Source organism: Argiope bruennichi, chromosome 1 (assembly GCF_947563725.1).
Source record: "Argiope bruennichi chromosome 1, qqArgBrue1.1, whole genome shotgun sequence".
NCBI lineage: Eukaryota > Metazoa > Arthropoda > Arachnida > Araneae > Araneidae > Argiope > Argiope bruennichi.
This window is the reverse complement of record NC_079151.1, coordinates 74,922,511-74,947,705: the sequence shown is the minus strand read 5'-3', so window position 1 is coordinate 74,947,705 and position 25,195 is coordinate 74,922,511. Positions and strand designations below refer to the sequence as shown.

General features: G+C 26.4%; 1 protein-coding gene across 2 annotated transcripts in view; it reads right to left on the bottom strand.

The window, feature by feature from the left end:
- The window catches only part of LOC129966469 (protein unc-80 homolog), a 94,025-nt gene that overhangs the window by 60,196 nt on the left and 8,634 nt on the right, over positions 1-25,195 (bottom strand). For both annotated transcript variants that reach the window (XM_056080899.1, XM_056080906.1), the window contains exons 7-22: positions 22,468-22,574; positions 21,167-21,265; positions 20,863-21,092; positions 18,883-19,603; positions 17,436-17,627; positions 15,436-15,710; positions 13,595-13,836; positions 12,043-12,233; positions 9,870-10,021; positions 9,626-9,770; positions 8,521-8,695; positions 5,863-6,138; positions 4,339-4,529; positions 3,644-3,856; positions 2,311-2,437; positions 916-1,143 (exon numbers count right to left, since the gene is read on the bottom strand). In XM_056080899.1, coding sequence (XP_055936874.1) covers positions 916-1,143; positions 2,311-2,437; positions 3,644-3,856; positions 4,339-4,529; positions 5,863-6,138; positions 8,521-8,695; positions 9,626-9,770; positions 9,870-10,021; positions 12,043-12,233; positions 13,595-13,836; positions 15,436-15,710; positions 17,436-17,627; positions 18,883-19,603; positions 20,863-21,092; positions 21,167-21,265; positions 22,468-22,574 — 3,564 coding nt within the window. The remainder of the gene's footprint in view (positions 1-915; positions 1,144-2,310; positions 2,438-3,643; positions 3,857-4,338; positions 4,530-5,862; positions 6,139-8,520; positions 8,696-9,625; positions 9,771-9,869; positions 10,022-12,042; positions 12,234-13,594; positions 13,837-15,435; positions 15,711-17,435; positions 17,628-18,882; positions 19,604-20,862; positions 21,093-21,166; positions 21,266-22,467; positions 22,575-25,195) is intronic.

The window sequence follows — 25,195 nt, the reverse complement described above, 5'->3', positions numbered from 1 at the left end:
AAAAAAGAAATATGAGGTCATGACAAATTGTGGGAAATCATATTTATCATGAATGTTGTTAATCCTTTTTTTCATTTCTTTCCCCTCAAAACAAGCAAATGAAAACATCAAACAAAATGAAGTTAAATCAAACACAGCTTAATAAAAGATGATGGAAAAACATTATTTTGATAAATATGGTTTGCATTATATGCACACTACCAGTTTTTGTAAAACTATCTGATCTTTTACAAGTAATACCTAATAAAGATGAAAATGTACATGATCTGGTGCACCACAGGCCAAACTATTTGATCTAAAGCAATCAAACTTGGAACATATTTATTTTGGAGGGTTAAAATATGTACAAGGAAGGGAATTTTTTTTGAAATTTTAATTAGATAATAATTAATTAAAAATTAAATGAAATTTTGACTTTTTTTTTTTTTACCAGAACTACCAAAAATATATAACACAAAAATGATTTTTAAAGTACCTTATAGTTCAAAATATCTTTTCAGTGATGCTAATTTAATGTTGGTGCAATTTTTAACAAATTTTAGCAATTGAAAAGAAAAAATTTTTGTCTAATTTCCAACAATTGTTATCCAGAGATTTAAGCCATGGGATTGATCTTCCATACAAAGATCTGTGTATATACAGAGCAGAACAAATGTAAGACAAAATAACAAAACTTTAATGGTTGATAGAATTATGGTCATGAAATTATATCTATACATTTTAACAAAAATTAAATAAAACCAATGTCATCGATGTATCAGAGGGTCACCAAAAATGGTTAGTTAATATTTTAATAAAAACACTAAATTAAGAATTAAATTTTTTGCAAATAAAAATATAAGAAGCAAAATATAATATTACGCATGAAGTATGAATAATACTCCTTCAAATTCTTTGATTATGAAGTATTTTTACCTGGGGGGTCTGATAAAGAGCCTACACTGCTAAGTGCCATGCTCCAACGACGATTGGCAGTGCTACGTGGTTCAAACATCGGCTTATCTTTTATCGACATTAATCGACTCCCTTTATGTGGTAAATATTGATAAGTTTCTCTCATAAAAGCAGTTATTTCTAACAGTAACTGGCATGCTGAAATTTGAAGAGCGAAAGGACAATCTGATCCACCAGGATTCACGCATGCTAAAACAAATAGTGAAGCTTGTGTTATAATATTACTGCATAACTGTAATATTAAATTACTTTAAATATGATTAAAATTCAGACTACAGACCTGGTATCTGTATTTTCATCAAATTTTTAACCATTTATTGATTGTAAATTAGAGCACTGACTTTAAAATATAATAGAATTTTACAAGAATTATATATTTTGGGTCTTATTATAAAACACTACATTAATTTCTAACAAACTAGATACAAGTAATAATGAACTGTTTTGGCATGATCCAGTAACAAATATTTTCTCAGCAACATAGACAATATTAATAATTTTACTACATAGTTCCATTTAAAGCTATATTTTCTTATCATAGTAAAGATCAAGAAACATCCTGGCTGAGAAGCAAAAATTATTACAAATTTCAAACATCAATATCTTTTTTTATATTAATAGCTAAATAAATTTTATATTTGATTAATGCAACTCTCATCCTTTAAATTAAATAAAGCAAACAGATAAAATTACAATTAACATGCATCTAGTGCATCATCATATTTGGATAGACAGTCCAGGATGGGCCATTCTATTCTACTGCATTCCATTTTTGACACTTGAGAGCCAGTTTCTTTCCTGGATAGCCAGAAAGTCTGTCTCCACTGACTCCATCCATCTCATTTTGGGTCTACCCCTTTTCCTACTTGTTAGAGGTTTATGTAAAAGAATTTTTTTAAAAAAATATGGAATCATCATGCACACTGGCAGAATAAGCTGAATTTCACAAGAAATGTATTAAATGAAAAAATTGCAAAATAAAAATTGAAATATACATATATTTTAAGTCTGATTTAAATAATACAGTATGAGTTCAAATGTTTGCAAAGATATTGAAAGAAAAAATAACTATTAGTTTGCCTGAAGAATAATATTCAAATAACTTTTTAATGTGCACTTTATGATTTAATTAGCATTTACTTAAAGTATATATCAGCATGTAATATAATGTATATAATTGAAAAAAATATATAGTATACTACACATATATGAGAAATTTAAAGCGTTTACTAAATATTTTATAATAAAATAAATAAATAAAAGAAACACTTTTAAAAATTAAAATCATTATTGTATATTCAAAATCAATATTTCTTATCAAATATTAAACTAAATCAACTTTAAAAGAATAAATACCTTCATCCAAAAAATCTTCCTCTTCATCTTCTATTCGCAATTGCCGTTTTTTGTTTTCATCACTGCTACTTATACCTTGTTCCTTTTCTTCTTTTTCCAACAATTCTTCTAATCGATAACCAATAGCCTAATGAGAATGTCCATTTACATTTTAAATAATACTAAGCATCTTAATAACTTTTCCGAGCAGATACAAACATACCCCAGAAATAAATGCAAAATATTATTAAGTAAAAAGCAAAAATAGAATTTTCCCCCTTTTCCTTCCAGATTTGTGTTTATTATAAACAGATAAAGACATTTTTTTAAACTAAATTACTTTTCTTTTGGCATACTGCATTTCAGCAAATTTGCTAATTTCATTATAACAGTGATATATGAAGACTTTTAAATGTAAATATCCTTTACCTGTAAAATTAGTTTAATCAAAATTAACATCTATGTTTTGTGAAATAATTTAATTCTTAAAAATTATTTATGATAATTTTAATAATTCAACAATCCAATATCCACCTTTATCTAACATATTATTTATAAAATAATAACATTAACATGCTTTTACTAACAAAAAAATGACAACTGTAATTAAAATATATACAACTCATTTTATTTTAAAAAAAGAATTAAAAAATCAAAATAAATTATTGCTCAGAGGGCACAGTAAAAAAACAGTCTTTTTCTAACCAGTCAATCCACTCAAAATCTTTAAAATCTTTTACCTGTCAATAATCAAGAAACGGTGCAACATCCTTTGGTCGAAATTCAGACTCATCAATAATTAAGTTTTGATTAAATCGAATAGCTTGTTTGATACACAACAAGCGATTTAATCAGCATACATTAAATTTTTTACACAGAAAATCAATAGCTATTCATACTCCACTAATTTCTATCCTCATTTCCTAGCAACCTTTCACTAATTATTTTTATATAAAATATCACTTTGCACCTGCATTAATTCTTGTTCTATTAGCAAAGAGAGCAACTGTCGTCCTTGTCTGAACAAGAAACCAGAAGTGGAACATGTAATTAGAATTTTCCTGTTAAAACTCGTTTGTTCCGAAAGTTTTATAAAAAAAGAACTGACATTAATAAATTTGAAAAAAATGTTGAATAATGTCGCATTTTATGTGTTCCATAAATTTTAAAACTCATTTTTGTTCTCTTGACCAAATTTATTTATAACTGAAGCAAAAATCTTTAACATGAGTAAATGAAAATACATTTTATTAAGAAATTCATGATAACTATTAAACCATAAGAAAGTTCAAAAATTGCTTGATTCGATTATTTATGTTGAGAAAAAGATTGTTTAAAAAACAGCAACATTTACCTCTGCCCATTGATAGAACATTTTACCAGAAGCTTTCTGAAATGCGTCAGTTCTTCGCAAATCAGCATGAGTTATTCTGTTAGAATGAGGGTTCGATGATCGAACAATTGGTAAGTTATTCCGCATCCAATTTGGCCAACAGCCTTTATTGCATCGATGTACAAAATGTGCACATTCTAAATAAAGAGCAGCTCTAGCAACAACAGGAGCTTTCTGTGGGGGAAAATACATTTATACAAATAATTGTTCCTAAATAACATAAGTAATAAAGTTGTTCTTTTAATGCAGAAAATGAAAATTTATTTAGATAATAAAGATGATATATGGAATCATCAGAAAAAGAGGATACATTTTGAAAAACTCCAAAGATAAATGAGGTAATAAGATCTAGAGTACTAGATAATTCTCTGAGTTTATCAATTAAATGATTTGATAAAATATTTAACATAAATAAATACTTGAATTACTTCTTAACAAATCTTATCGTAATATTTTATTTTAACCTGACAAGTAACCACAAATTTCTTTGAAATTTAAGCAACTTTATTAAAATACATAGCAAAAATAAAAATAAATCTGATGAATAACACAATTATATTCTCAATAAATAATTTCCTTCATATTTTAAAACATTTTAAATAAAATTAGAAACAATTTAGAAGTTTTAAAACAATAATTAAAAAAAAAAAACATACTAAATCTAATGCTGCAGCTAAAAGAGGTGGATCTGGAATTGAACCAGGTAAGCAAGCTTCCATTTGGAATGACAATCTCATCATTCCTTCTTTCACTGCAATTATATTTACAAGCTTGCTTTCTTTAGCTACGAGGAATTCACCTTCTTTCAAGCCGTGATCAAAGTCACAGGAATTTCTTCGGCTGATATCTGATAAAGAAGATTGTTTCTTATTAACTAAGGATAATTATATTAATACATTAAACAGAAGGAAATACTAACATTATTTATTCATTTGAAAATGTGTTAATTTTTTTTTTAATCTTATTAAAAATAATTGTATTATTGCATTTAAAAAATAGAAATATATTATTTATTCTTTTTTTTTTAAAGCAATTTTATACTTCAGATAAAAATAAATTTTTTCTTAATTTAAGAAGAATATTTTTCGAACACACTCCATATCTCTACTAATGAAAAAGAAAAATGTGTGTATATGTTTTGACATTCTCCAAAGTAAATCATCTAACATAAAACTACATAATTTGGTACCAATATAATTTGTAGGTGGATGTATGGACATAAAAGCTATATTTTAAACTTTAATTAATTGAAAATTAAGCAGAATTTTTGTGTTTTTCCATTTTAACTTCTGCAAATATTATAGCATAATAAGTATTTTTAAAACATTTTAAAATTCAGAAAGTTATTTTTTTAAATGATATCATTTATTTACTGTGCTATTTTTTCTGAATTTTCACAATATATTTCCTCACTGTAATGGACTTTAAACCCTTTTCATTATTCCACCAAGAAAGCTGAAGAAAGAATACATTTATTATCAACAAAATTTATATGAGGAACAAGAGTGAAGTGACAGTACCACTAAAGATAATGTGCAATTGGTCTGTCTGGGAATTACGTTTTTAATGGCGTTGTAATAATATAGGACTTGGTGCCATCATTCATTAATTTACACATACAAAAATAGAGCAATTGTAAACCTATCAAAATAACATAGCTGTAATATCTGTGACAAATGCTTAAAATATTTTCTGAGGGAATCATTGCAAAGGATTCCTTCAAAAAAAACTGCTAAGGATTCCTTTAAAGCTATGCATAAAAGGTTTAATGGAAACTAAACACTATCAATATTCTCCATGAATAAGCTGGTTACTGAAGGCTTGAGTGTGACATTTAGAGAGAATTAATTCAGACTGGCTAATTTACAATTAAATATAATGTAACATTCCAGAAATAACTGTTAACAACAAAGAAAAAATATTCAATCAACAATAAAAAAAAAGCAATTTAAAAAAAATGAATAGGAATAAAAATACATTAAATAAATGAACTGCTTGCATCCAGCTACATGAATTTAAAAGCCAAGAAAGTTTAATTTGATGCTATATTTGAATCACTGACATAATTAAGGTTTATTACGACAAAAAAATGTAACTATAGATTACACAAAACTTTTTTTAACTTGCTTATTTCTATTCTTACAAGAATTTTTTGAAGGAATTGAAGAGGGAATAATTACCCAGTGGTTCCTCAAAACTTCCATGTTTGCTCTTATTGCGGCCGAACCCAATTTTTGTTAAATGATCTTCCATTCTCTTTCTAGCCTTGGACAGAGTCATACTAACATGGCTAGAAGATTTGTGAGAATATTTTGGTGCTCTACTGATAACACTGGAACCTCGGGAGAGTTTTTCAGGAAGTGAATAGCCTTCTAAAAGAGCTGAAGGAAAATTATTATCATCTTCACCGAAGCTGAAATCACTTTGCTTCATTTTATCTCCTTTCAGCCAATTCACTAAAAAAAAATTTAAAAAAACTTTTTAGTTGTATAATCTATATTTATCCTAAAATACACATGATCATTAACACAGTTACATATTTTATCAAACAGACTTTAAAAATCTTATTTTCCAGCCCCAAAATATTAAAAAGAAAAATTTTTAATTTATTCAATATTCATAAAGATTTATAACTTATGTATGATATGTTGAGTAATTAAAGACATAAACACAATATTTTAGAGACTCTATAAGACTCTAAATATAATATACCATTTATTTCACTATAAAAGAAATAACAGGTAAATACAATGGGTGATCAATTAACACATAATTTTGTGAATGAACAAGTTAGTGGAAGACTTATGTTTGGACATCATAATTCTATTTCTTACAGCTAATGCAGAAGAAATGCATGCATGAGTTGCCACAAAAATCAAAAGTATAATGAAAAATTCCTGAAAAGACTTTTGCATTGGCAAATAATTAATGTTATACAATGCATTTCTATTCTTTAGGGTTTTGTAACTTTTCTGAACTTCGTATAAAAATAAAAAATATTATTCACATTTTTAAAAATCTAACTTTTTTTTATAACAAGAAAATGAAATAAATAAGTTTTTTTTTTGCTGTGTTTTCTTTGAAGTATCTATGGTATGCAACTAGTTATTTTTGCATTATTGCAGATTACAAGCCTTCCTTTGCCATTTTACTTCTTCAGAATTTGAGAATCAAGTCCCTTCAGCAAATTCTTCATACAAAGAAAAAATCACATGGGGAAAGATTAGGAGAATAAAGTAGCTGTGGAAGTTTCAAATGTGATGATTTAATTTAATGTCAATAGAGACCTATAAAAAGAAGCCATATATTGAACCTGAATGCCCGTAATTGAGGGCCATGCTCATTCACTGTATGTGTGTTTGTGTGTGTGTGTGTGTGTGTGAATGCTTGTGTGTGTGATTTGAATGATTCCTTCAGTTAGGTCACATGACTCTCTGCTTATTTGATGCAACAAGAAATAATTCATTTCATTTGGAAAATATTTTCAGACTCTCAGAATCTTTTAAGAAAATGTGATATTTTGATAGATAGTTTAACACTGAAAGAAATTTGTAAATTAGTGACATCTTATAATGAAGAAGTACTCATTTTCATGGTCTTTCCACTGGCAGAAAACTTGAAATGCCTGTAAACAAAATCTACAGATAAACTGTAAGTATCTGTAATGAATAAAATCCATTCTAAGTAGTATTTCACATAAAACTCTTTGCTCATTCTGTGGGAAATGACAGAAATCATTAACATTTGAAAAATATTCAAAAAGCATTCTGAATGCATTATGGGATCTGAAATGAATACAATATGGAACAATATTTATCAAGATATGACAACCAAGATAGAAAATGTGAATATGTTTCATCAGGTTAAACAATATAGCTTGAGTATATCTGCAGTATGTACACTTTTAGAGAAGAAAATTTTAAGAAGGCTCACAAAAATAAAATTGCTAAGAAAATCACATTAGAAATAACAATGTTATATCGCTGGAAAATAGAGAAGTATTGCTTTTAGATTATATGAAAGAAAAAAAATAGATGTATGGCAACTAGAAAAATATTCAAATATATTTTAAAGAAAACTAGAAAGAAATTATGAAAATCTGAAGAAGCAAATTCCATATCCAACATATGAGAAGATAGAATTGAAAGCTAATATTGGATATTTTGCAAATTTTAGAAGTTGATATAGTATTAAACATGATGTACTGCACAATGTTCTGGACACAATGGTAATCAAAGAAGATAAAGATTAAAATTTGGATTGCCTACTGTGACAATGCTAAAAAGTACATCCAAAAAGTTCTAAAGAAATGAAAATTGCAACTGACAATGGACAAATTATTTAATGCATCAAAAGCATTAAAAACTAGTTTAACTGAATAATTGCATTATCTATACTAATAAAAGGAAGTGTTTCCATACATGTCTATGTGTTTTATGTCTGATTCTATTTTCATAACTTTATATTATTGTAATTGTGATTTCGAATGACAGTCAACAAGAATAAAACATGAGGTATCCTGAATAAAACATGAGGTATTGCTAATTGCAATTACTGCAAAATTATAGGTATGTATTATTGTTACTACAATTATCAAAGTAATTAGAAGTGTTATAATTATTTATTTATTGAATGGTCTTCTGAATAAATTTAATTCACAAAGAACTCTATAATAAATAATTATATCCTATGTTTAGTATTGCTCAGACAATTCATTTAATATTGCCCTAAAAGGAATTGTATCATCTATTGTATTAAAGAGACAAAGGAAAGTTTTCATTAAAAAAGGAAAAAGAAAATGAGCCTACATCATATGAGTTCAAATAATGATGACTAACCTATTTGAAAACGATTTCCTTTGTGTTTTGGAGTTGGCTGAAGAGACAAATTCTCATCATCAGAGACACTGAGTCTTGGAGTTACAGTTTTATCAGTACGTAAAAAAGGTGGTGCAACTTGCCCAGGTGCAGGACTAGGACAAGATGATAAATCATCTTTATCATCCAATATGTTCTAAAAGAAAAAACAAATTATATATATTTGTCTATTCAAAACATAATTTTCATAGCATACCCAAATGAAAGACAATGGAGAGCTAATAAAACTTATTTTATTAATTCAGCAAATACACTTATGTGTACTATAGTGTCAATGCCAATCACCTCTAATTCCTTTTAACTAAGTAGATTGATTTTAATTATTTGTGTGACAGGGAAAAATATTTTTTTATTATATTTATAAACTTTTATTTTAATTCTATAGCATAAAAATCCTATTTTTATTCTACAGAATTTAAAAGCATAAAAATATTGTGTATATATAATAATAATTTTAAATCAGCTAGCTGCATTCTTAAAATAATTTCCAATCGCTTGAACTCCATCCTCACTGTCATTTTAACTTCGGTGTTGTGCAAGCTTTTAATCTTCTCACAAATCAAAACATTGAAGTTTCTAAATTCCTTTTATAACTATATAAAATCAAAACTCACACTTCAGTCTTTTGCACTATCTCTAAGCAAATTTTACAAAATACTTTTGATTCAAATAAATAAATACAAGAAAGTTCCCAATAAAAATCTATTAACAAAACTCAATTTAATTTGGAAAAAAAAAGCTCATTTTACTGTTAAAACATAGAGAAATAGAATACATTTATTGAAAGAATGGAAATATTTAATTAAGCCAAAAAAATTAGTATTGAAAAATTTTAATTACAGAAATGAAATGGGAATTATAAGAATTCTACATCTTTCAACTTTGTGAAAATAAAATTTCATGAAATCCAAAACAAGATACTTTGTAAAATTTGAATACTTAAACTTGATATCCGATATCTCTATGACAATTGTTTGAATGATATACTTTGATTAACAGAAGTTACCGTCTCCACAAGAAAAACATACCAACCATAATTTTTTAAAAAATCAACAATAATTTTTACCTGTGCACTTGGCACTTTACGCACACCTCTTTTCCTAAAAAATGACTTTCTTGAACTTTTAGTCAAAGCAGTCTCATCAACAACAAATACAGTCGGAGAATATATTGGATCACGATAATCTTCATGATCAACTGATTTTGTATGTCTATAACAGATATTGTTAGTAGTGTTAGAAAGGAATATCAATTCTCAGATGATTTACAAAAACTTTTTCAGCAAAATGTAAATTCAAAATATATCTTACCTTACTATTCTTGTGGTGGGAATAGTATTTTTATTCTTTTTGTAAGGTCTCTCAGCAGAATCTAAGAGACCACTCAGAGCAACTCTACGGAATACACCACCATGATACTCCCGAACATAAGCCATGAATTGGCGAATATTACGATAAAGAGACTAAAAGAGAGAAAAAAAATTATTGTATCTGAAACCCTCATAAACTGAAAAATTTGATATATTGTACCCTTTCTTAGGTGTCTTGTATTTTCAATGGAAAACAATGTTGGAATATCAAATGAAGTTTCAATATATTGTACAAAAACTTTTATTAATTGAAATCAAAAAGCAATCACAGATTCATCTATAAGAAGAAATAGTGAAATAAAGAAAAGTAAAACAATTTAATCTATTTTTACTACAACTAGAATTTTCAGAAGACCAGGAAATGTTTATAAAAAAAAACCCAATTAAAACGCAAAAGTGGATCATAAATTATTCTTAGTTTCTGTTTTCTGCATTCCTTTTCTAACTTGGGGCAAGATTTTTACTTTAAATTCAATTTAGCATTAAATTTCTCAGAATGAATACAGCCTCTTAATGGAAGGCAACAGACAGCGAGACAGAATTGTCAGTCAGTGATATTGAAAAAAGTCAATTTTAAAATTAGTATATTACAGTGAGAAAGAATAAACCTAGCATTCATTCTGTTGCTTTGAATGTCAATTTTTGTTGTCTTTTTATGCTATAATTCATTTTTCAATGATATAAGATAACTTTGCACTAAAAAAATTGTTTTTCTTTGAATCATTGTACAAAGTAACACTATTTTATTTCTTCTTAGAATAAGATTTATTTTTGTTATGAATAATACTAGAGTATAAAAGGACAATAATAGTTCATAAGTATATGGATTATTTTGCACAGCTCTGATAAAATTTTTGAAGATAAATGCATTTTTCAATTAGAAAGATAAAAAATCTATGAATGAATGCCTTGAATGTCAATTGCACTTGTTTGTTACATTGCAAGTAATTTTTTTTTATGGTTTAAAATAACTTTGCTAAAACAAAATCTGTTTTTGCTTGGCCATAAAAATTTGTAGTACAAAGTAATTTCCATTGAATTTTGCAGCAAATGTGCCCAGGGTGTATAAAAGGACGAGGAAAATTTATAAGTATACAGATTATCTCCATATGTTTTTCCATTCTTATTCTTCTTTACTCATATTAATCGTTTTTAAAGAGGTAAAAGATGTTCTTGGTATCCTCAAACCAACAATTTTTTTAATGGAATGCAATACTCTGTTAGAAACTTGGAATGATCCTGGTCAGACATTGAATTCAGAATATTTTGTATTTGCATGCACTGCTATTTTGTCCTAGAAACACCTATATATATATATATATATATATATATATATATATATATATTCCATTTAAACAAAAATACATATTTTTTTCTGTTATATAATAATATTTTTTTAATTGAATGATACAAAAAAGTAGCAATGAGAATCAAGTATTTAGTTTTCTGCAAAAAAGATGTAAAAAAATCATTGGTATAGAAAGACAACTTATAAAATAGAATAAAATTCTAATCCATCCTTACGTAGTCATTTCAAAATATATTAATTTTATTTAATATTCTAATTTTCTTTATTTGGTGAGTCTCTCTCTATAAATTTAAATTGCATTTAAAAAAATCTGTGACAATCTCAAACAGTTACTATATTATGCCACTTCTGTTTCTAGCTGTAATTATTTTCTGTTTTTACATTCACTTACAGATTTCTATTCTTTCAGAATCACATGACAGTAAGTAATTTGTTTACTACTATATATTTCCTGCTTTACCAAAATACTATTCAACAAAATAAATCTTTTTTATTGAAATTACAGACAAAATATTTGTGAATCAATAAATTAAAACCTCATGGTAAGAACAAAATTTGTATTAATATCAACAATTTTAAAGTATACTAACTTGAATTATTCAAATAAAAAGTATTTTCTAAGGAAACAATATAATAATAATTCTTTGATAAAGTTAAAATAAATATATGTCTTAAACATAATTTCATATACAAACGCACAATCAAATAATCTTTTACTATATTTCTAAAGAATACATCATTTCAAAATAAAGAGCATATATAAACAAAATAACATCAATGATCATAATATTAACAGGGAACTTACCATATTTTCTTGGCTTTTCAAATCCTTTCGAGCTAAAACTAGACGAGAAACAACTGATTTGAATGAACTACTAATAACAAGGTTTTCTGCATCTCTATGGCCACCTTTTCCAAATCCAGCACCAAAATTGTTTGCATATGAATGCCGGAAGTTGTTTTCTTGACTTCCAGATGTGCTTGCTCGCTTTTGTGCTTAATTTTGAAATAAATAAAATAAAAAACAAAATTGCAAAAGGATAATTTCAAAGTTGTAATTTTATTAATTGCATTAAAATTAATATTCTGAAAGGAGTTTTAAATAAAATTCTAAGACCTACTGAACAAAAACTCAATTAACTTATATTAATTTTTTTTAAAAAGGAAGTTGTAAACAGTAGAAATATAGACAAAAGAAAAAACTAATTAAGACAAATTCTGAAAACTGCAATTTAAATTGGCTAAATGGCACATCAATGACATCATGGCGCATTAATGAAAATTTAGGGGTTGGGGGGGGACAAAAATAATAAATAGACTTACATAAAAACTTTACACCAGAGCTAACAATTGTTGTCTGAGGAACTCATTTTTAATTCAGTAGAAATAATTATCTGTCTATTTAGAAGAAAAAAAAAGCTTTGCCTTTTGCTTTAAATAAGCAGTAAAGAGATTAAAATATAGTTATGTATAAAAAAAATTGGAAAATAAAAATATTAAGCTTGTCTTTTTTTCCCTTCATAATTTATACCCAGAAAAGTTAGATTAAAATTTATTTAACCAGTGAAAATAATTGCGTTTCCTCCTTAACTTATGTCCATTAAAAAGAATTTCAAAAACAAATGCATGTTAGTGTTTACAAAACATAAAAAAGTGTACACATATATTTTTCACATAATGAATAATAAATATATTCTATACAACATTATATTACTTAGATTTTATATTACTTAAATTTCTATTATCTATTCAACTCCACCATAAGTCGAAAAAAACCTGTAAATATTAATACCCAACCTAACCTCACCTATTTCTGCACCCATACGGGTGGCGAGAGCCAACCACAAATGCGGAAGCTTCTCACCCTCATGTCTGAACTTTTCAGTAAGAAAAAGTTCAACCCACAAAGTCAGATTTAATGAATATCAGATACACAGATAAGATGGATCTTTAGTAAAAAAGAGTTTCAGGAGTCCTCAGAATCAGATGCTGAGACCACTGTTGCCATTTCTAGCAACTAAGGCTACTATCTACAAAATTTCCTTTCTCCTATACTTTAATCAATCTATAGTGGATTGTATATCACTTTTTGACTAAGCTTTAATCTGTACTGCAATGGCAATTAACTCAGAGACTCCATAATGGTTAGCAACATCAATTTTAATCGCTAAAGTTTAGGGTGGTTAAAGGATTAAAATTAAATTATAACAAAGTTAATAAAATCATAAAATCTAGGAAATCATTATGAAACTTGAATTTCAATATATAATCGATTATTATTTTAATTTAGTGCTAAAATTAATTTCAGTATAGTGCTAATTACTATTTTCTAACATAAATCGTGTGTTACTACTTACCAATAGGAGAGACAGGTGATCCAGATTCCATACAAAAGCCAACAAAACTATGAAAAAAATCCATAACTTCCAACAATGGGCGCTGATTAACAATTTCTCTCAAGAAACTTCGAAATTGTTGTTTATCAACTTCATAAAGATGATTAAATGAATTAAGTATTTGCAAACGTAATGCTTCTGCTGTTGGCCGACTTCTAGGTAGTTCACCACAACTCAAAGGGCAACCCAGAAATTTACATATCCTAAAACAGTATTCAAAATATAATCAAAACTGTTTATAAAAATACATACATATAACTATACATATGATTAATTCTGAAATTTAAGTTATTTCTTTAAGGAAATTTTTTTAAAAATACTGCTTAATTAAAAAAATACACACATTTCAAGATAAATACAAAGATAAAAGCACTTCTACTTCACCAAACCAAAGCACTCATGTGATTCATCACTATTCCAGAATTTTATTAAATAATTGAATTAATGAAAAATCTTAGAAGTCCTGTTTAAAAGTTTAAGGGTGAAGACAGAACTTCCAATATTCTTTTGGGAACTTATAATATTTCCCAATGACTTTAGATGTTTCGAACAAAAGATTTCAACAAAGGCAAAGGCTTAGATTTATTTAAACTATTTTCTGAAGATCTAAAATTAATCCTTCATCTATTTCCAGTAATATGTCAAAACTTCAAAGAAGCAACATTTTGTATTTTACTACAATTGCAATGCATTTAAGTTATATCTGCACCAATTATCAACTTTCATGTAATATACATATACTATTTATTCATTAATAGGTATATGAAAGCTAAATGGTATAAAATAAAATGGCTAATAAAATATGTATATTATAAGAAAGTATATGACATAACGATTAATTGGTTATTATTAAAAATAACTATTAATATGATAAATTAACTAATCAAAATTACCAGATTATTATAAGTGATTGATTAATCACAATAAAACCATAACATATACATTAATAACAAACAGAATATTTTGGCATTCCACAGGACAGACCATTAAATTTAAAACTATTACATTTAGCACAGATATTCTTTATAAAATGGGAATGAGTACCTCAAAACGATTTTTGAAAATTTTTAAATTATTTAAAATAAAAGGAAATTTTAATATTTTCCATTATAACTTCCAAAAATATTAAGGACAAAATTGATTTTTATATCATTTTAAGATTTAAAGAATTATATTTCCAACAACATTAACTTAAAAACCCTACAGTATTTTATATATTTTTAATAAATTTTTAAAAATATTTCTATATTTCATAACATATTTTTATTGTGATTATGATACTTACATTGCATTTATTGTTGCTATAAATATTTCATCCTGTACTTCATTTTCCTTATTGTTGATAAAGATTCTACTTATTTCTCCACATTAATTCACTTTCTATTTAAGGATTATTCTTAATAAAATTTAATTATACATACAATTTAAGATTTAACTTCAGATGTAAGCAATGTTGAAATTCTGACCAAACAATAATCTTGATTTATCGACAAATGGCCAAAAGCATTGGTCAGCTTATAATAAAAGAGAATGTGTATGTATGTGTTGGCTCAATAGGCTAAATAATTAGGCACAGAACTACAAAATTTAATTAAAATGTGATTTAAGAATGCACACTTTATAGCATTTTTACCTAAAAAAATCAAGTGAGATTTTGGCACTTTACCTAAAAAAATCAAGTGAGATTTTGGCCCTTTACCTATCATAACTCCAAAAATTTTATTGCATAAAAAGTTTTAAACTAAAAAAATTATATGTCTCAAGCAATTGACTTATTTTTCAAAACATTATTAAAATGCTACCTCCATAAGCTATCCATAAATAAGTTGTGTAAAGTCAATTCTTCCTTTTTCTTTTCAGGTACACTTTTAGGTTTTTCAACAGGTTGATTCAGAGTACTATTATCAGTTCCAGGTGTGCTGATTAAAGCTTCCTCAGATTTATCGAGTTGCTCTTGCTCTTTCTCCACTGGTTTTGATATTATTCCAAAAGACAGCAGAAGATCTAGCATATTAAGGGCGATTTCGCACACTCTAAGAGAAAGAGAACTGTCTCCCAGAGTAGCTGAATGAACAGCCTACAAAAGAATAAATATTATATACAACGCTGGAATCATATTAATAAAACCTTTAATAAACAAAATCCATTATGAAATAATTTATATTTCTTACTAATGTTCATTTTGTTTCGCTTAAACTATATAAAATGTTCAAAAATATAATTATCCCCCAAGATGCATTTTGTCTTAAATTGTGTTCCTAAAAATGTTTTATGAAACATATTTATTTTATTAAATTGTTCAATAATGTTTTTTTCTGCATTATTTTTAACAATAAAATTTATTTATTCAGAAAAAAAATGAATACAAGTGTTTAAACATTTATTGAATGAGATTTTTTTTATCACCATATGAAAATATTTCTTTCTTATCAATGAATGTTTATATTTATCAGAACATCAAATTTCCTCTATGGTTTGTCACAATATGAATACGATGCAACTTTGCAGTACTTCAATTAAGTATTATGGTAATAATGGAAGACAAATAACACAAAATTATCTTAAATTCAACAATTATATTTATGACATGAAGAGAAGATATCAGATAATATTTATAAAATATAAATGAGAAAATTATTCACTACATACAATTTTTTGTCTTCTACAGACACAAATGTCCTATGCTTCAGATAAATAGGTAAGGAAAAACCTAATGGTAAAGGAGTTGATTTCTACTTGACTGCAACAACCCTAGAGTTAAAAATTGCTGCAAAATTTAATTTTTTAAATAAAATAATCAGCTACATGAGAATATAAAAGAAATGATAATAAAATTGACCATAAGAAGAAAGAATAATTCAAATTTTTAAAAATAGTGAAATATATATGATTACAAATAGTTCTAAGAAGTGCTATCCAATCATAAAGAGGATGCTCTAAGAGTCATTCATATTTTCAGATTCAAGAAAGTATTCATGCTAATGACATTTGAGGTATTAGTATCCTGATGGTCAAATATATCAGAATTTATCCTTTACTAAATGCAAGACAATTATAAGTTCAGTGAAATGACCAATACAAATGCAAGTTAGTCTGATATCAGGATGCTCCCCTAGAGGTATAAGTCACACAATATTGATAGGCTTGAAGGAATGCAATTTGCATTCAATCTGCAATTTCAGCGACTGCAGTTAGGGACAAATAGCTATATAATCCAGAGTTAACATGTAATAGAGTTAGCTGAAGCTTGAAACTATATTTTAAATCTTCTTTGATAACTTATGCAGGTGGAAAAAGTTTAACCAAATCCGAATGTTTTCGTACATTACTAAACAAACAAAAAAAAAAAAGTCTTGGCAGTTATACAGCTTTAGTCAACTTGAATGAAAATGATTTTTAAATTACATTTAAATTTCAAATATTCAGAGAATTTTGTTGCATGCTAAATAAATTTTAATATTATATACTTGTAGGTTTCAAAAAAAAATTTTTCAGACAGGTGAGCAGTTACTGAGGATCCCTCTTTACAGATGTGAGAACACCATTTGATTCCAAAACTGGTAATATTTTTTCTAAGCCATGTTTTTTTTTTTTTTTTTTTTACATGAGTCAGCAGAAAAATTAAAACTAGCTATTGGATTCAGGTTTTAATGCAAGTATTTATTCTTTTAATTTGATAATCGGTATTTTTGAAAAAAATGTAAAATTTCATTATCAGTGAAATTTTTCATTTTTCAAAATAAGGCAATATTTGAAAATTTAGTTATGGAAAAATGATTATTTTTCAAAGAATTAAACAAACCTTTAATACAACTTCCATACAGATCTCGCCATCTGGTGTGATATAATAAGTTGAGCCAGTTGCCTCTGAACTACTCTCTATGTCATACATAATGTTGGAATCAGTTTGGCTACGAGTTATTGCAAAATGTTGGTTACTTGGGTTAGGTGTATTAGGTGGTGAGCTATCATCCCTTTGACCATTTCCAGAATCCTAATGAGAACAAAAAAATTAAATATTTGAGAATTCTATATACTATGTTATGCCACTTTAAATAAGTATAAATTAATGCTTTCATTTTAACAAACAATTTGCTAAGATTCATATAAAATGAAATATTTTGAGCTCACAAAAATAATATTTTTCCATTAAAATATATTCTATGCTTTTAATATAATGAATCTGTTTCAAAAAACCTGAAATGGACAAATTAAGCATGCAAATATAATAATCCTACAACTGCATTTATTGGCTTATTAATAAACTTTGGCAACCAATTGGTTCAATTACAGTAGCTAACAATTTCCATTTTTTTTTTTTTCACGCGAAACTTGATTTTAATAGCTTTCTCAGCAAAATATTTTCACATTTTGACAGACATATAATTCATGCTTTTTTTAGAAGCCTTATACAATTCTGTACATTATGCTATGCATTTCTTTAATTTTGATATATATCTTTATATCAAAAATTATTTCACAGCAAAGGACAACAGCATTTAAAAATGGATGGACTTTTAAAATTTCCTGTCCCTACAGGATTTTGAAGTTAAACCTTAATTGTAAATAGAAAAAATTTCAAACATTTTATTGAAAACATGTCTTACACTTAAACCTACTCAACTTGAAAAAAATAAGCTGAATTTTTAAATCTTGGCAATGGAATATATTGTAAAATATGCTTTAAAAATTGCAATAAATGTAAAATATGCTTTAAAAATTGCAATAAAAATATACAATAAATATAAAATATGCTTTAAAAATTGCAATAAAAATATACAATAAATATAAAATATGCTTTAAAAATTGCAATAAATATATGCAATATATGCATGTATAATAAATATATGCAATAAAGGTTAAAATATGCTTAAAAATGAGCGAACTACAGTAAAAATAGAAAAAATTAGCATAATTAAAAAAATAATTTACTTGAATTTTAAGACAGTATAAAAATTATTTTTGTGTCGTAATATTTTCGAAATTATTGTGGAAAGATATCAACATTTAGCCTAATTTTTAATTAATTAATTTTTTTTAAAAAAATTCTTTCAATATACACATTTTTATCCTCAAAAGCATACAAATATGCCAAATTTAGTAGCTCTAAGTCAAGCGATCTTATCTATAGAGAACCAATATAGACATATACACACAAACATTCATCTTTATTATTAAAAGAAATGATAACTATTCTGCACAGTTAACAATACCAAGAAATATTTAAATTTAAAAAAAACGAGCATTACCTGGTTTAGAAAAAACTGTACTGAAGCAACAGGAGAATGCTCCGTTACTGTTATAATCGGATTTGGTACACTAAAAGTATGATAAGCAGGCACTTTCTTAACTCCAAGAGAAATAGGTTGTTGAGTTACATGAGATGCACTAGAATCAATTTTATGTTCACCATAATGATGCAAACTTGGCATACTACGACCTCTAACCATTTCTGCTTTTATTAGCTCAGTTGTATCACCATCTTCTGACTCAGAATGCTTGTGATCAAGCATTGCTAAAGCCGACTTAGGCCTCTGCATCTCAAGATGATCAGAAGAAAGGCAAGTTTTCAAATCAGATCCACTGTAAGGTTCAGAAATTATCGCCATACCTTGCCCTTCAGATAGTGATGAACACTGATCTTTACCAGTTCTGTCTGCAAGTTTCTCATGGATTCGAAATTTCTCTTCAACAAAAGACTTCCAATCACCTATTTTCATTTTTTTGGATCTTTGTTTTTCTGATTGTCCATCTAACGATGATTGGTGTAACTCATGCATGCTTGTATGGTGACTGGGTGGTTGATACGATGTATCAACTGTAAATATGCCTTCCATTCCAGAAGAATATTCTTTTTTAATTTGTTCAGGTGACTGGTACAGTGATACTTCAATTTCAGGAATGGGCAATGAATAGCTTCGTTTACGAACACAAGATATTTCAGAAGATGCTTCTTTAATATCTTTTAACCTATCATATTTAAATTAAATATATAAATAACTGATAAAATATTTAAACAATAAAGAGAAACAAAATGGGATAAACAATTAAACACACATTTCATTTAAGTAGATTAATTTACAATACAAATATTTTATTTATTTGTTTTATATAATTACTAAACAACGTTATTATTATTATAAGAAATTTTAATAAGAATATTTATAAATAATCAAAATTATTTATTTACATTAACCTATTTTATTAACATTATTTAAGAAAAAAATTTTCATTTAGAATGAATTTTAGGACTAATTAACTAACATAATTAAACAAAACTCTTCTTGCTATAATTTTTTCACAGTAAATGGAATTTGCCATTATATGGATAAGATGTACCACACTAACATGTACTTAAATGAAAAAGAGAAATACAAATGGGATAAAAATTTCATAACAATAAATGGATATTTAAATAATGAGAGAGATTAAGATTAAATATCTTATTTGTAGAATTATATTTAATATAACAAATTTTCTCATCAAATACATGTGTATTAAATTTATAATGAATGCTGTAAAAAGTTTCAGATTATTTATGAAAAGTCATAAAAAAAATATCTCTTTTTCTCTCTCTTTGTGTGTGTAATGTTATTTTAAAATCTAATTTAAATTCAATTTCCTAATATTTAGCTCAATTCAGCACATAATAACTTCATTCTAAAAATTTTCTCTTAATTCCTGACCCCATTCCACTTTTTCCTATTTATTTAATTCAAGAGAAGCTTTGTAAAAATGCTTACATTTGCACTTTCACACGCTCCGAGTGAAGGGATAAAATATTCATGGCCTACACAAATTCTTCTATAAGATCCCTATGATTTCCTTGCCTGTGGTCAACACGTGTAGGAAATCCCTATCAACAGAGGCAAGGATACATTTTTCATTAGCTTTTCATCATTTTCTCTCGTGTCATTTTGTGTGATGTGTTTTGTTGTTTCTGCTTCTACATAAAACAACATTAAAAATTCAAAGTGTCTTCTTTGACTTCGACCACGATTCTGCTTCAGAAATTATGTATTACATTATATATATATATATATATATGAATCTATTTTTTTCTCTTTAAGATCTATTTTATCTATATCAATTTAAGCAATTACGACTGAAATTTACTTCAAAAAGTATTCTTTCTTTAAACTAATAACATATTTTTCCTTTTGGTAAAAACTTAATCATACTTTCATAACTCATCAATCAACAATTTATTATTTTAACTATAACTATACCTTTGGTATAAATACTTCAAAGCCCAAAATATTCCTTCTTCTAACCATTGCGAAATAAACAAACAACGTAAGACTGCTACATCTAAGTATGTGGCCAGAGCCACATCAGCTTTGCTTGTTTTCTCACCAACTGTTGCACTTTCAGGTTTTCCTACAGTTTCAGCAACTTTAGAAGCAGGAGTTTCTTGTATTGAGATATTTCCACAGTTGCACTTAAGTAAATTAGAGTCCTGAAATATTAATTTGAAAAAATTAATAATACATAAATATTAAATGTTTACTGCTCCAAAATTCAGAATTTTACCTTTTGAATAACTGCAAGTGAAGTACAAATTTCACAAAACAATGTATCCTTCTTAGAATCTTCTTTGGATGAGGATTTGTTGCTTTCACTTTCTTCTTTCTGTTTAAATCGTATAAATATCAGAAAATGATTACATTAACAAAAACTGTGATTAGCAATTAAGAACATCAATACATTAAAATTAAAAAAAATAAAATTTCATAAATATCATATTCCTAAGAAATAATTTATTACAGCTTTAAAACTAAACAACTCCATAGTTATCATATAAAAACAAAAAGGGCTCTTGAGATTTAAAAAAAAAATTATAAAAACTTTTTCAGGTCATTAAAATTATAAAATGCACATTTTAAATTTCTTTTGCAAAAAATTGCATCTCAAATAAGAAAATAATAATCATAAAAAACAATTTTATTGTAATCAAATGACTGAAACCAAAAAAATTAACCATTATGAAAAAAAAGTAGAATAATAACATACATAAATAAATACTAAAATTTAAACCTGAAAAGATGGAAGTAAGTCAAGAAAAGTGAAATTTAACAATTTGAGAAAATAACAATATTTTAAAAATTTGTAAAAATGTTTAACAAACTATTCAAAGCCATTTTTTTTTAAATATTAATCAATAGATAGATCTCAAAAATAGCTCTCAGTCTTAAAACAAGAACTAACTTCATTTTAAATTATTAATTTCACTTGAAAAGCTTTTAAATTTAATAACATAAAACAAATAGCAATCAATACAGCTAATTATTTTCAAAAAGTTTGCATTTTTTAATTTACATTAATTTGTCAAAAATTTTACTCTACATATATTTACTAAATGGATAATTAAATATATGCTACATTTCAAGCCTACAGATCAATCTAATCACTATTTCTCTCTAGTAGAAGGCAATCTGATTGGGATTTGTCAATTTTTTTTTACAATTTTTTTTTCCAACAATATTTATGATGAGTAATGAGAGTTCTCCTTTTAATTGAATTTCAAAGGTTGCATATTGATTTGCAGATATAATTATAACATTTTTTTAAAAAGCTATGTTTCTAAAGTTTTCATTAAATTCATTAACTGCATGCGAATATTTTTAGAGTAAAATATTGTAAAAAAAATATATAGGCATAAAACATAGAGAGAGACTGATATTAGAACTGACACTTAAAGATCCAAGATCATCTTTAGCAACATAGTCAAAATCAGTTGGTTTGTTCATGATATCTTAGTTTCATTTAAAATATTTTTACTATGCAGTTTATAATTATTCTAACTTTCTAATAAAGATATTAAAAATAATCACCACATTTTCAGACCCAGTTGATGCAGGACTGTTTACTGTAGGTACAGTATCACTGCTGTCTACAGACATTGTACACTGATCCTTACTCAGTCTTTTTGATAAAGCTGCTACATTTTTTCAAAGTAAATAAATAAAATTACTAATTAATTACTAAAAAGTGTCTAAAATATTAAAATGTTATATATTTTTATATTCAATTAAAACATTTAATATCGCTGATCAAATACATTTCTACAATAGATGAAAATGCCAATCATAAATTATATTATAGCAATCTCAAAGAAATTACATTCTTAAAAAAAGAAGGGAATTAAAAAAAGAAAATTTAAGTTATTAATGTTCAATACATGATAATGTACAGCTGATTACATTTAAAATTTTATATTAATTGTTTTAATTTATACATTTACAAAAGGAATGTTTCATTACTCTTGAGTAATTTCTATCAATATTTTTTTTATTAAAAGTAAATAACAAAATATTTTCATCAAAAACAAAAATTAAATTTTGTTTAATTGAGATAATCTATTCATTCATAATATAACATAAGATCAGTAGAACATTAAATACATATTGTATATTATATACTGAGAATTATTATTTTCTTTTCTACTGAAGCAATATATTTTTCAATGATAATAGTATACATTTTCTTTTCATGATGTAAGAGCGAATATCACTAATTCGCTATAATTAAAAGGCAATTACAACCATGTTTTCATTCTTTAAATGTTATTCAATTATTAAACTTTCCTTTTAGAAATTCAAATTTGAATCAAAACATCTCAAAATTTATTTTTTACAAAATCATCTATGTGGACACGCAGAATACAAGAAAGTAAAAAGAAACTATTTATACTTTGATTAGCTAAATAATATAATGGATAAAAAAACATAGAATAAATTGGTTTATTAAGTAAACTATCATTTTAAACATGAACTGATGACATTAAATAAGCATGCAACAGCAATTCTAAAAAGGTAAGTAAAAACATTGATTTTAATTTCATCATACAAAAACCTTTAATTTAATTATTGACTCAACAGGCAGGTTTCATTGTAAATTACATTTTTTAAACTACATTGTAAATTACATTATAAATTAACGATCCTCAATGGCAGAGGGAATGGCCCATAATGACTATCATTGCCAGAGAGAATGCATCTCAATTGCTGCCAAGATTAAGTAGGAAACAGCAGAAGACTGGAGCAGGGAAAACATAAGAGAAAAAAGAAGAGGAATCTTCTTTATAATGAAATGTTCTGGATAAGTTCATTTTTAAAGAAGTTAATGATACAAGTCAAGCCCTTTGAATACTTTAAGATAGTCATGAACAAAAAAAGCATCTAAAAAAAATTAATTCAAGTGCTAAACAGGTTAACAGAACAAATATTTAATCTATACAACAGATTTTGATGCCTGAATTATTGAAGAAAATTCTAATTATAATAAAATGGATATAATAAGTTTCAATGGAAGTAATGTAACTCTTTAAGAAAAAATGTCGTCAAAACATACCTATACTCTGTTTCACCCTAACTTGGCAGTAGTGTATATTCTAGGCATGCCGAATCACAGTCACTGTGAGGGGAACTGGGTTACTTTAAACTATAAAGTTACTAGAAATGCAGATCGCTGGCGGAACTTTATCTCGCAAATTTTTTGCCAAATAGTAAATATTTATTAATTTTATTATATTATTATTTTAAATCAGAGAATTAATTTTTTCCTTATTTTCATTATTTTGTTCAATATTATTGATACATTATTTTAATAAATCATTAAAGTTATTTCATTTCGTTTCATCGTTTCTCAAAAGAAAACCCTAAATCTTTCAATATTCTGTAAAGCGTAGTTCGGTTAATGCTTTTAGAAAAGATATCTGTATCATTGTTCACATCTTTTAAAACTTTATCTAATGTTGGGATCCCATTTCTACGAATAAATGCATGGATTTTTCGTCAGATACAGAATAATGTAAAATCATCATATTTTAATGTAAAATCATCATCATATTTACTTTTTCATAAGATGACCTGAATGTTTACCTACTGAGCCTGGTCGCTTCTTTCCAGGGGTACTTAAAGGACTGGATGCCTTTATTTCTGTTTTCATGTTGCACTTTTTGTTGATTTCACTCGTCTTGAAGGTGTGCACAGCGTATTCGGTGATAATACTTTTTCTTTTTCAGACATTTTAGAAGTGAATAGAAATGATGAATCGAATAAATATTCAACAATCCAAATTAATAACTACTAATGTGATTAATAGTATCAAAAATATCAGCTGGTAAAAAAGCGAGAATAAAAAAGTACGTAAGATGATAATGGTTGGGAACTAAATGAAGCTGAGTTGGCGGAGACGTAAAAGAAAAGCGCGCCAAATATTTGACCTTGAAGACCGGTTCTAGCCAAAGTGGAATTCATTATTTCAATCGTTTCGTTTTATTCGTTCGCTTTATTTACAAAATACTTAACAGATAAACACTTCTAACTTGAGAATAATTTTAAATACATACTGATAACAAAAGGATTTCTGTAATTTATGATATTATTTGATAAATTTCTGAGCATTTTGACTATTTTAAAGTCGGAATTGATGGGGAACTCTTTCCCAATGCGGAGCGTCACATTTTCTGCCTTTTACAATACTGTCAAGTTCGGGTGAAACAGAGTATAAATAAAGAAATAAAAATAATTTTATTATTAATTTTTATTACTGTATTAT